Here is a 13,059-nt window from a genome sequence, read left to right on the forward strand (position 1 = left end):
CATCCAATATGATCACGGCAGATCATCCAAAATCAGTACCCCCGTTCCTGTTTTCTCCCCATATCCCTCGGTTCTGTTAGATCTAAGAGTTATATCCAACTCTCGCTTGAATACATGAAAGCAAATATAGGGCGTACATTTTATAGTTCCGTTTATCGTCACGTGTAGCGAGGTAGAGTGAAAAGCCCTTGTTGCTTGCTAACCAGTCAGCGGAAAGACAGCACATGATTACAATCGAGCCTTTTATTGGGGCATCTTCCACCGACTGCTCAATCAGCTCAAGGGTGGCACGGTGGCGCAGCGGTAGAGTTGCTGCCTCGCGGCGCCAGAGACCCGGGTTTGATCCCGACTGCGGGTGCTGTCTGTACGGAGTTTGTGCATTCTTTCTATGACCAAGTGGTATTTCTCCGGGTGTTCCGGTTTACTCCCACACTCCAGACGTACACTGGCTTTGGTAAAATTGTCTCTAGCATGTGGCAGCAGCTCTACATCTACAGCTCTACATTTGGGACAACAGATGGCACAATGGGCTAAGTGTTCGGCTGGCAACCGGAAGGTAGCCGGTTCGAATCCCGCTTGGAGTGCATACTGTCGTTGTGTCCTTGGGCAAGACACTTCACCCACCTTTGCCTGTGTGTGAATGTGTGTGAGTGATTGGTGGTGGTCGGAGGGGCCGTAGGCGCAGATTGGCAGCCACGCTTCCGTCAGTCTGCCCCAGGGCAGCCGTGGCTACAGAAGTAGCTTACCACCACCGAGTGTGACTGAGGAGTGAATGAATAATGCGATGTAAAGCGCCTTGAGTATTAGAAAGGCGCTATATAAATCCCATCCATTATTATTATTATTACATCTACGCCACGGTGTAGTGTGTAGGATAGTGCTAGTGTACGGGGTGATCGCTGGTCAGCATGGACTCGGTGGGCCGAAGGGCCTGTTTCCACACTGTATCTCGAAATGTCGAAAGAAATTCCTCCTCATCTACTTTCTAAAGTCATAGAGACACAGAGTTTAACGGGGTGGAAACAGGCCCTTCGGCCCTGCTTGCCCACGCCGACCAACATGTCCCATCAACACTAGTCCCACTTGCCTGTGTTTGGCCCATATCCCCCCCCTCCAAACCTGGCCTTGCCATGTACCTGTCTAATAGTTTCTAAAACGTTGCGATAGTCTGTACTCTGCGAACGGCTCGATTGTAATCGTGTATTGTCTTTCCACTGACTGGTAAAGGGCCTGTCCCACTGTACGAGTTTACCCAAGAGCTCTCCCGAGTTAAAAAAAAAAAATCAAACTCGTGGTAAGTACGTAGAATGTACGTAGCGGGTACATCGGAGACCGGGACGTCTCTTAGCGGCTCGTAACGCTAACGGCAGGTGCTCGGGAAACGCGGTAAGTTTTTTCAACATGTTGAAAAATGTCCATGAGAGCCCCGAGTACCTACGAGCGGCCATTACCGTAATTCTCCGAGTTCGAATCGGGGAAACTCGGGAGAACTGTGGAATTACCTCGTACAGTGGGACAGGCCCTTTAGCACACAACAAAAAGCTTTTCATTGTACCTCGGTACATGTGACGGTGAACTAAACTGAAGTGAACTTACCCACGGAGGTGGGCATCTCGCCCCACTGTAACACCACATCCTTCATGATACGGCCGTACGTGTTCACGTAGACGCCTTCATCTTCGTAGCACAGAAGCATCTCCATTCCAGAGGTGTTGGGCAGAATCACAATGGCATGAGGCATCATATGGGACTGAATCTACACAGCAATAGACAACAGGTTTAGTGTTGTGGTCGCACAGTGTGGAAAACGTTGCGATCGTCTGCACGGAGTTCTGCAGTCCGGTCACGGTGGCGCAGCGGTAGAGTTGCTGCCTTACAGCGAATGCAGTGCTGGAGACCCGGGTTGTAGAGATCCCGACTACGGGTGCTGTCTGTACGGAGTTTGCATGTTCTCCCCGTGACCTGCGTGGGTTGTCTCCGAGATCTTCTGTTTCCTCCCACACTCCAAAGACGTGCAGGTTTGTAGGTTAATTGGCTTGGTAAATGTGTAAAAACTGTCCCTAGTGGTGTAGGATGGTGTTAATGTGCGGTGATCGCTGGTCGGCGCGGACCTGGTGGGCCGAAGGGCCTATTTCCGCTCTGTATCTCTAAAACTAAAACCTCACTGGTATCGGCTGTTGGGGCAGTGTTGCTGTTGCACTACTAATTGTTAGCCATTGCACCTCCTAGAGTCATAGAGTTAGAGTCATACAACGTGGAAACAGGCCCTTCGGCCCAACTTGCCCATCTACACTAATCCCACCGCCCATATAAGCCTCTAAACCTGTCCTGCCCATAAACCTGTCCAATCTTCCAACCTACCTCAGTGTGGACCGTGTACTTTTCCCTCTGTAACTGTTACACTATAATGTTGTAACACTACACTCGGCCACAGTCACAGAGCCATACAATGTGGAAACAGGCCCTTCGGCCCAACATACCCATGCAACCAAAATGTCCCATCTACACTAATCCCACCTGCCTGCGCTTGGCCCGTATCCCTCATCAAGCGAGGGGATGCTAGCCAAGTTTATTCTCGTTTGCGGATGTCCCTTGTTTTCCTGTAACCTCCCCACTGCCCCCCCTCCAATACATTCACCTCCATTTTGTGCTGATGGGAGTGGATGAGAAACTTACATGCACCGGGATGTAAACATCGTAGGTATTTCCAGAGTCCACATCGACCGCGTGGAAGCCAGTACTCGATCCGTAAACAACCTTCAACCTCTGCCCTTCCTCTACAGTCAAATCAACCAGAGACGGTCGATGAGGCAGGTCTGTAAATGACTGGAGACGCAGTGGAAACAAAGGGAGCTTTTGTTAATAGTTTTCAACAATTAAAATCAATCTACCCGCTGAGGAATGGGCAGCACGGTGGCGCAGCGGTAGAGTTGCTGCCTCACAGCGCCAGGGACCCGGGTTCCATCCTGACCACGGGCGCTGCCCGTACAGAGTTTGTACGTTCTCCCCGTGACCTACGTGGGTTTTCTCTGGGTGCTCCGATTTCCTCCCACTCAATAGACAATAGGCAATAAGTGCAGGAGTAGGCCATTCGGCCCTTCGAGCCAGCACCGCCATTCAATGTGATCATGGCTGATCATCCCCAATCAGTGCCCCGTTCCTGCCTTCTCCCCATATCCCCCGACTCCACTATTTTTAAGAGCCTCTCTCTTGAAAGCATCCAGAGAACCGGTCTCCACCGCCCTCTGAGGCAGAGAGGCGCAGGTTTGTAGGTTAATTGGCTTGGGTAAAAATTGTAAATTGTCCCCAGTGTGCGTAGGATGGGGTCGGTGGTCCTGAAGGGCCTGGTTCTGCGGCGTTACTCAAATCATCATCATCGCTGAAAACATCAACGGGCACGGTGCCTTACAATGCTGTGTACGACAGTGATCGCAACTTCTACTGAAGTGTGGATGGCCATCGGCTTGCTAGGAGCTCATCCGCCATTTGACAGGTCCTGCTGGGGGTCCACAGCCCCCTCCTCACCTGGCAAACCAGGTGGGGGAGACGGTTTAGTCGCCGATTATCCGACCATGGAGCAGGAGCAGGTAGCACGGGATTACATGGTACCCGTGGCGGGGGGGGGAACTCCCCCCCGAGCTGACCTTTCTCTAAGCTAAAGCTAAACTATGGTCACATATACTGGGATACAGTGAAGGTTTGCTTGCGTGCTCCCATGTAAGATCGTACTTTATTCGAGTACCATCAAGCGACAGACATGTACAGCAGGTAGTGCAGAATAGCAGTGAAAGCACCAAAGCATTACAGGTACAGAGAAAAAGTCTCGAAGGAAATGCTACACTTGTCGCTTTACCTCCCCCCTTGACTCCATCCAAGGACCCAAGCAGTCTTTCCAGGTGAGGCACCTGCACCTCCTCCAACCTCATCTACTGCATCCGCTGCTCTAGGTGTCAGCTGCTCTACATCGGTGAGACCAAGCGCAGGCTTGGCGATCGCTTCGCCCAACACCTCCGCTCGGTTCGCAATAACCAACCTGATCTCCCGGTGGCCCAGCACTTCAACTCCCCCTCCCATTCCCAAATCCCAAATCCCAATCCCACCTTTCTGTCCTGGGCCTCCTCCATGGCCAGAGTGAGTCCCACTGCAAATTGGAGGAGCAGCACCTCCTATTTCGCTTGGGTAGTCTGCACCCCAGCGGTATGAACATTGACTTCTCCAATTTCAGGTGGTCCCTGCTTTCTCCCTCCCTCCCTTCCCAGCTCTCCCCACAGCCCACTGTCTCCGCCTCTTCCTTTCTTCTTCCCGTCCCCCCCCCCCCCCACCCCCACATCAGTCTGAAGAAGGGTCTCGACCCGAAACGTCGCCTATTTCCTTCTCTCCATAGATGCTGCCTCACCCGCTGAGTTTCTCCAGCATTTATGTCCACCTGAGAAAAAGTGCAAGATCTGCAATGTGGCAGGTCAGAGGATTGGGACTACACGCTAGCTTACGGGAGGACCGTACAGTAGTCTGATAACAGTGGGGAAGAAGCAGTGGCTGAATCTGGCAGTACATTGGTTTTAGCCGTTCGTATTTTCTGTTGGACGGGAGAAGAGAGGGTGACCACAGTGGAAAAAGGTCCTTGATTATGTCTGAAGAAGGGTCCTGACCCTGAACATTACCTATCCGTGTTCTCTAGAGGTGCTGCTTGCCCTGTTGAGTTACTCCAGCGTACTGATCTTGTTTTTTGAATCAGCATCTGCAGTTTTTGGACCAGAATTTGTGCCACAACCCCCTCTGCGTCACCGTGCCCCCCACTCCGCGCCACCCGTTTTGCGCCATAGTTTCCCCCCTTCAGTGCACCCCTCTGCTACACCCCACGCCATTGTATCACCCACTGTGCCCCAAACGCCAGGACCCAGACCCACTGTGCCGCCCCCTTCATTAGCTATTAGCATCCAGGCAGTGGAGACAATAAGTGCCATAACAAAACACAGAAGATAACCTTGAATGCCATGAACTTGTGGTAAGGCTTGGGAGCCCAGGCGTAAACCTCGACAGAGTTCTTCAGAGCAATGACCAGGAACTTGATCCTCTCGTACTTCACTGTGAAGAGAAACATCACATCATTACTCTGCCTCCTCGGTCTCCCGAGACACAAGGTCCCGTCCGGCTAGAGTCAGTGCGCGCGCTCGATGGTGACTTGCACAAGGTCCTGATGCAGCAGATACCTCAAGGAGTGCATGTTAATACGTTCTAGCAGCAGAATTAGGCCATTCGGCCCATCAAGTCTACTCTGCCATTCATTCACGGCTGATCAATCACTCCCTCTCAACCCCATTCTCCTGCCGTTTCCCCGTAACCCCTGACACCCGCCCCGCACTAATCAAGAATCTGTCTATCTCTGCCTTAAAACACCCATTGACTTGGCCTCCGCAGCCTTCTGTGGCAATGAATGTACCTCCTAAGAGGCTTAGCTAATACTGGGAACCATTTTAGTTCACTGTCATGCAGCAAAAGCTTCAACGGGCTCGCTGTTCAGATCTCAAAACCTGAAATCCATAGGCACTTTGTTTAGTTTAGTTTAGAGATACAGCGCAGAAACAGGCCCTTCGGCCCAACGGGTCTGCGTTCACCAGCGATCCCTGCACACTTACACCGTCCCACACACACTGGGGACAACTTACAATTATACTCAGGGTATTAACCTCCAGATCTGTGTCTTTGGAATGTGGGGGGGAAACCAGAGCACCCGGAGAAAACCCACGCAGGTCATGGGGAGAAGGTACAAACTCCGTACAGACAAGAGACAAACCCGGTCAGGATCGAACCCGGGTCTCTGGCGCTTGGAGGTAGCGATTCAACGCCTGCGCCACTGTTCCGCCCACTGTTCTTTACTGATTCTTCATTGGGTATTGTAAAAGCTGAAGATACGCACATAGTGCTGGCATAACTCTGCGGGTCAGGCAGCATCTCTCCACACAAATGGCCAGGGGACGTTTCGGGTCGGGACTGTCACCCATCCTTCTTCTCCCCAGAGATGCTGCCTGACCCGCTGAGTTACTCCAGCACTTTGTGTCTATCTTCGGTACATACCAGAATCCGCAGTTTAGTTTAGAGATACAGCGCGGAAACAGGCCCTTCGGCCCATCGAGTCCTCACCGACCGGCGATCCCCGCACATTAACACTATCCTACACACACCAGGGACAATTTTTTTTTTACATTTACACCAAGCCAATTAACCTACAAACCTGCACGTCTTTGGAGTGAGGGAGGAAACCGGAGATCTCGGAGAAAACCCACGCAGGTCACGGGGAGAACGTGCAAACTCCGTACAGACAGAAGCAGTAGTCGGGATGGAACCCGGGTCTCCGGCGCTGCATTCGCTGTAAGGCAGCGACTCTAACGCTGCGCCACCGTGACCGTTCCTTCCCACACAATTTTAAAGCAAAGATTGATTGGTTCTTGTTTAAGAAGGAACTGCAGATGCTGGAAAATTGAAGGTACACAAAAATGCTGGAGAAACTCAGCGGGTGCAGCAGCATCTATGGAGCGAAGGAAATAGGCAACGTTTCGGCCCGAAACGTTGCCTATTTCCTTCGCTCCATAGATGCTGCTGCACCCGCTGAGTTTATCCAGCATTTTTGTGTACCTTTGATTGGTTCTTGATTAGTACGGGTGTCAGGGGTTATGGGGAGAAGGCAGGAGAATGGGGTTAAGAGGGAGAGATGAATGAACGACAATGGAATGACGGAGGAGACGGGATGGTGTGAACGGCCTAGTTCTGCTGCTGGGGATCATTACTCACCCACTTTGTAGTGGACACAGCCCTCCATGTCACCCACGGTGGTCCAGCCCTGCTTCTTCTCCACTTCAGGGTCGTTGTGCAAAATCTTATTCCGTAACCAGGACAAATAGTAGACTCGCAGCTTGTTCCGTTTACCTGAGGGGGGCGAGTAACAAGATGATCATGGCCCAGCCAGCGTTCCTTGGAACAAAAATGAAAGGGGGACCTGGCGCGCGGTTGCTTTGTAACTTTGTGAGTGCCCTTTATGTGGCCACTATTTGCATACCTTGGGTATATAAGCAAAGAATTTCACTGTGACTTGTCAAATGTGACAAGAAAGTATTCTATTCATTCCGTAGAGGGGTGTGTAGGGAAAGGCCTGTTCTCTCCTGAAACCTGGATCGGGTAGAGTCTTTTACCCAGAGTAGGGGAATCGAGGACCAGAGGACTTAAAAATAGCAGAGTCAGGGGATATGGGGAAAAGGCAGGCAGGGGTACTGATTGGGGATGATCAGCCATGATCACATTGAATGGCGGTGCATGCTCGAAGCGCCAAATGACCTACTCCTGCACCTATTGTCTATTGTCAGTGGAAACATCCTCTCCACGTCCACTCTATCCGGGCCTTTCACTGTTCGGACGGTTTCAATGAGGTTCCCCCACCGCCCTCGACCTTCTAAACTCCAGCGAGTCCAGGCCCAGCGCCGTCAAACACTTGGATGCCAGGTCATTGGTCTCGGTTGTAGAGGGGCAAAAAGATTCACCTGATATGGTGATGAGGAGGTTGAGTCCTTCCAGGACATCCATCTGCTGGAAACGTCGGCGGCTGATGAGGCTGTAGACTTTGCCTTGCCCGCTGCGGTCGAGGAGCATGAGTCCATTCTCTGTTCCCACCAGCAGGTTCACACCTTTGACACAGTACAGGATGCAAGGTTGAATAAGCCTCACGACAACCAAAAGTAATGCCCCCCGTCCACATTCAGGAGGTCAGTCATGTCGCAGTTATACATCATCATCTTTGTTGAAAACATTAGCAACATGGATGGTCATCACAATGGACATTTATACAATGGAGAAAATAACAGCATATGTTTACTTTAAACGGGATTTATTTGTGTCACGCTGGGAAAACTGGGTTAACTATGTAATAGCCCTGTCCCACGGTGCAAGTTCATTCCAAGAGCTCTCCCGCGTTTAAAAAAAATCAAACTCGTGGTAAGCACGGAGAATGAACCTAGCGGGTACGTCGGAGCTCGGGGACGTCTCTTAGCGCTAACGGCAGGTACTCGGGAAGACTCGCTAACGGCAGGTAAGCACGGGAAGACTCATGAAGATTTTTCAACATGTTGAAAAATGTCCACGAGAGCCCCGAGTACCGACGAGTGGCCATTGCCGTAAATCTCCGAGTTCGAATCCGGGCAAACTTGGGAGAACTCTTGGAATGAACTCGTACCGTGGGACACAGTATATTAAAAAAAAAGAAAACATTAGCGACGCAGTGGTGCTGGTTACCGACGGGAACGGTGATGGACGCACCACGTATCTCTGTCCTCCAGTTCCTGCGGACTTCCGCCGCTGGAAGTATCGGATATTGGTGTGAGTGTGTGTGTGTTTTATCATTATTCCTTACAATGCCGTGTACGACAGTGATCACAGCTTCTACTGAAGTGTGAACAGCTGTTGGCTCACTTGGAGCTCACCCGCCCTTTGACAGATCTTGATTTTGGTCCTGCTGGGGGTCCACAGCCCCCTCCTCACCTGGCAAACCAGGTGGGGGAGACGGTTTAGTCGCCGACTATCCGACCATGAAGCAGGTAGCACGGGATTACATGGAACTCCCTCCGACCTGACCTGGTCGTGTATGCAAGACCGCATTTAGAGTATTGTGTTTAAGAAGGAACTGCAGATGCTGGAAAATCGAAGGTAGACAAAAGTGCTGGAGAAACTCAGCGGGTGCAGCAGCATCTATGGAGCGAAGGAAATAGGCAACGTTTCGGGCCGAAACGTTGCCTATTTCCTTCGCTCCATAGATGCTGCTGCACCCATTTAGAGTATTGTGTTGTGTTCAGGGCACCCATTTTAGTTTAGTTTTGTTTAGAGATACAGCGCGATACAGACCCTTCGGCCCACCGAACCGCACCACCAGCGATCCCCAGAGGATGGCGCCACCCTACACACACTGGGGACAATTTTACATTGATAACAAACTAATTCATTTACAAACTTGTACGTCTTTGGAGTGTGGGAGGAAACCGAAGATCTCGGAGATGTGGGAAAACGGAAAGAACGTACAAACTCCGTACAGACAGCACCCTGTGTTGGGATCAAACCCGGGTCTCTGGCGCAGTAAGGCAGTAACTCTACCGCTGCGCCAACATGCCGCACTAGTGTGTCGCCCTACGTGGGGCTCGAACCCAGGACCCAGAGGTTACGAGTCTCATGCTCTACCCACTGAGCTAGCCAGGCTGTGTTACCCATGCCATGGGAAATATGTTGTCAAGCTGGAAAAGGTGCAGGGACGATTTATGAGGATGTTGCCAGTACTAGAGGCTGTGATCCATAGGGAAAGGTTGAGTTGAGTAGGCGAGGACGAGGAGGATGAGGGGGTGATCTTATAGAGGTACAAAATCATGAGAGGAATAGATCAGGTAGACGCACAGAGTCTCTTGCCCAGAGTAGGGGAATCGAGGACCAGAGGACATAGGTTTAAGGTGAGGGTGGAAAAGTTTTAATAGGAACCTGATGGGTAGCTTTTTCACACAGAGGGTGGGGGGTGTATGTATGGAACGAGCTTCCAGAGAAGGTAGTTGAGGCTGGGACTATCCTAACGTTTAAGAAACAGTTAGATAGGTACATGGGTAGGGCAGGTTTGGAGGGGTATGGTCCTAAAGGCGGCAGGTGGGACTAGTGTTGGCTGGAGTGGGCAAGTTGGGCCAAAGGGCCTGTTTCCACTCTACAACGCACCTATCTGAATTGGGAGCCATGCAGAGGCTGCAGGGACATTTAAGAGTCAACACTTCCATTAATTTGTGGGGGGTTATTAGTCAACACTAATTTGAGGAAGGACTATTGAGGGAGTGCAGCGTAGGTTTACAAGGTTAATTCCCAGGATGGCGGTACTGTCATATGCTGAGAAAATGGAGCAGCTGGGCTTGTATACTCTGGAGTTTAGAAGGGGTTCTTATTGAAACATATAAGATTATTAAGGGTTTGGACACGCTAGAGGCAGGAAACATGTTCCCGATGTTGGGGGAGTCCAGAAACTGGGGCCACACAGTTTAAGAATAAGGGGTAGGCCATTTTGGAACGGAATTTCGTTTGAGCCTCACTGAGGCTCAAATGACAATAAATGGTATTGTATTGTATTTAGAACGAAGAAACACTTTTTCACACAGAGAGATGCGAGTCTGTGGAATTCTCTGCCTCAGAAAGCGGTGGAGGCCGGTTCTCTGGATACTTTCAAGAGAGAGCTAGATCTTAGAGATAGCGGAGTCAGGGGAGAAGGCAGGAACGGGGTACTGATTGGGGACGATCAGCCGTGATCACATTGAATGGCGGTGCTGGCTGGAAGTCCTACTCCTGCACCTATTGTCTATTACTGACCCCACAAGGCGGCACAAAGTATTTCGGAGTTGAAGCGCTTCTTGTATTTGCGGATCTCTGGCGTATCGCTGTGCGGTCGTGTGTTGGCTGGATTCACATTCACCACTGAGCATTTCCTGTCCTCGTTTTTCTGCTGGTTTAGTCGACTCACGTCGCTGATACTCAATCCTAGGAGGAGAAAACAACGTTTATTCACAACCAGGATTAACCACCATCATAAGGTCACAAGCGACAGGAGCAGAATGAGGCCATTCGGCCCATCACGTCTACTCCATCATTCAATCATGGCCGATCTATCTTTCCCTCCCAACCCCATTCTCCTGCCTTCTCCCCATAACCGCAGTCACCAGTACTGATCAAGAATTAGTATTTTTCTAAATGTTTAAGAAGGAACTGCGGATGCTGGAAAATCAAAGGTAGACAAAAGTGCTGGAGAAACTCAGCGGGTGCAGCAGCATCTATGGAGCAAAGGAAATAGGCAACGTTTCAGGCCGAAACCCTTCTTCAGATTGATGTTTCTGAATGGATATTTTGAAGGCAGAGATAGATAGATTCTTGATTAGTGCGGGTGTTAGGGGTTACGGGGAGAAGACAGGAGAATGGGGTTAGGAGGGAGAGATAGATCGGCCATGATTGAATGGCGGAGTAGACTTGATGGGCCGAATGGCCTAATTCTTCCATCACATTAATTAATGAAGAAAGCGTGAACAATCATCTCTTACCCAGAGTCGGGGAATGGAGAACCATAGCACATAGGTTTAAGGTGAGGGGGAAAAGATTTAACAGTAACCTTTGGGGGGAACTGCTTCACAAAAGGGTGGTGGGTGTATGGAACGAGCTGCCAGATGAGGTAGCTGAGGCAGGGACTATCACAGCGTTTAAGAAACATTCAGATAGGCTCATGGATTGGACAGGTTTGGAGGTATATGGGCCAAACTCAGGCAGGTGGGACTAGTGTTGGCTGGTGTGGGCAAGTTGGGCTGAAGGGCCTGTTTCCACGCTGTATCAAATGGGGATTTCTGGAGATTGATGTCGAACGTTAATGTCTTTTAAGGCAATCTGCAGCTCGCGTTCCCCCTTTACCTCCCATAGGAGGCGATATACGCTCACTTTAAATCCCCAGACAATGGGCTTATTCATTAAATGTCTCCGTCACGATGCTCGTGATTCTAAGCTGCTGCCATGTGGTTGGCAGCTGGGCACCCCGCTAAAGCTGGCATCAATTACCGGAGGAGATTCTGAATCAGCTTTGGTGCCGTGCTGCTTTTCAAGGGGAGGAAGCAAGCCCCTGCGTTGTTCCACAAACCACACCAGACAATCTCAGCAGCTCGTCAAAACCCCAACCCCGTGTTCCAACCACGAAACATACCATCGAACATGTAACACGGGCTGAGCGCTGACTTTTGAGTTCAGTTCAGTGCGCGGAAACAGGCCCTTCGGCCCACCGAGTCCGCGCCGACCAGCGATCCCCGCACACCCTTACACGCACTGGGGACAACTTACAATTTTACCAAAGCCAATTAACCTACAAACCTGGAGTGTGGGAGAAAACCAGAGATCACGGAGAAAACATATGCACGTCACGGGGAGAACGTGCAAACTCCGTATAGACAGCACCAGTAGTCAGGATGGAACCCGGGTCTCTGGCGCTGTGAGGCAGCAACTCTACCGCTACGCCACCCAGCTGAACCAGGAATGCCTTGGATTAATTGCAGATTAAATTCCTGTAATTTGGCACTCCTGTGTAATGAGCGTGATTTAACAGCCACCACAGAGCACAGAAATTTACATAGAAAATAGGTGCAGGAGGAGGCCATTCGGCCCTTCGAGCCAGCACCGCCATTCATTGTGATCATGGCTGATCGTCCCCAATCAATAACCCGTGCCTGCCTTCTCCCCATATCCCTTGACTCCACTAGCCCCCTAGAGCTCTATCTAACTCTCTCTTAAATCCATCCAGTGACTTGGCCTCCACTGCCCTCTGTGGCAGGGAATTCCACAAATTCACAACTCTCTGGGTGAAAAAGGTTTTTCTCACCTCAGTCTTAAATGGCCTCCCCTTTATTCTAAGACTGTGTGGCCCCTGGTTCTGGACTCGCCCAACATTGGGAACATTTTTCCTGCATCTAGCTTGTCCAGTCCTTTTATAATTGTATATGTTTCTATAAGATCCCCCTCATCCTTCTAGACTCCAGTGAATACAAGCCTAGTCTTTTCAATCTTTCCTCATATGACAGTCCCGCCATCCCAGGGATCAATCTTGTGAACCTATGTTGCACTGCCTCAATCACAAGGATGTCCTTCCTCAAATTAGGAGACCAAAACTGTACACAATACTCTAGATGTGGTCTCACCAGAGCCCTATACAACTGCAGAAGAACCTCTTTACTCCTATACTGAAATCCTCTTGTTATGAAGGCCAACATTCCATTAGCTTTCTTCACTGCCTGCTGTACCTGCACGCCAACTTTCAGTGACCGGTGTACAATTTGGATGGCATGAATAAGGACGGAAGTCATAGAGCGGAAACTACTTGTCCACAACCACTATGTCCCATCTACACTAGTCCCACCTGCCTACGTTTGGCCCATATCCCTTTAAACCGTTCCTATCCTTGACCTGTCCAAATGTTTATTAAAACTTGCGATAGTACCTGCCTCAACTACCTCTTTGTTCTATAAACCTGTG

General features: G+C 50.5%; 1 protein-coding gene across 10 annotated transcripts in view; it reads right to left on the minus strand.

Annotated features, from left to right (window-relative positions):
• mink1 (misshapen like kinase 1) overlaps positions 1-13,059 on the minus strand; it is a 233,540-nt gene that overhangs the window by 2,726 nt on the left and 217,755 nt on the right. For all 10 annotated transcript variants that reach the window (XM_033014613.1, XM_033014612.1, XM_033014604.1 and 7 more), the window contains 6 exons: positions 10,372-10,539; positions 7,533-7,676; positions 6,790-6,924; positions 4,985-5,085; positions 2,677-2,826; positions 1,597-1,756 (listed from right to left, as the gene is read on the minus strand). In XM_033014613.1, coding sequence (XP_032870504.1) covers positions 1,597-1,756; positions 2,677-2,826; positions 4,985-5,085; positions 6,790-6,924; positions 7,533-7,676; positions 10,372-10,539 — 858 coding nt within the window. The remainder of the gene's footprint in view (positions 1-1,596; positions 1,757-2,676; positions 2,827-4,984; positions 5,086-6,789; positions 6,925-7,532; positions 7,677-10,371; positions 10,540-13,059) is intronic.

Source organism: Amblyraja radiata, chromosome 43, assembly GCF_010909765.2.
Source record: "Amblyraja radiata isolate CabotCenter1 chromosome 43, sAmbRad1.1.pri, whole genome shotgun sequence".
NCBI lineage: Eukaryota > Metazoa > Chordata > Chondrichthyes > Rajiformes > Rajidae > Amblyraja > Amblyraja radiata.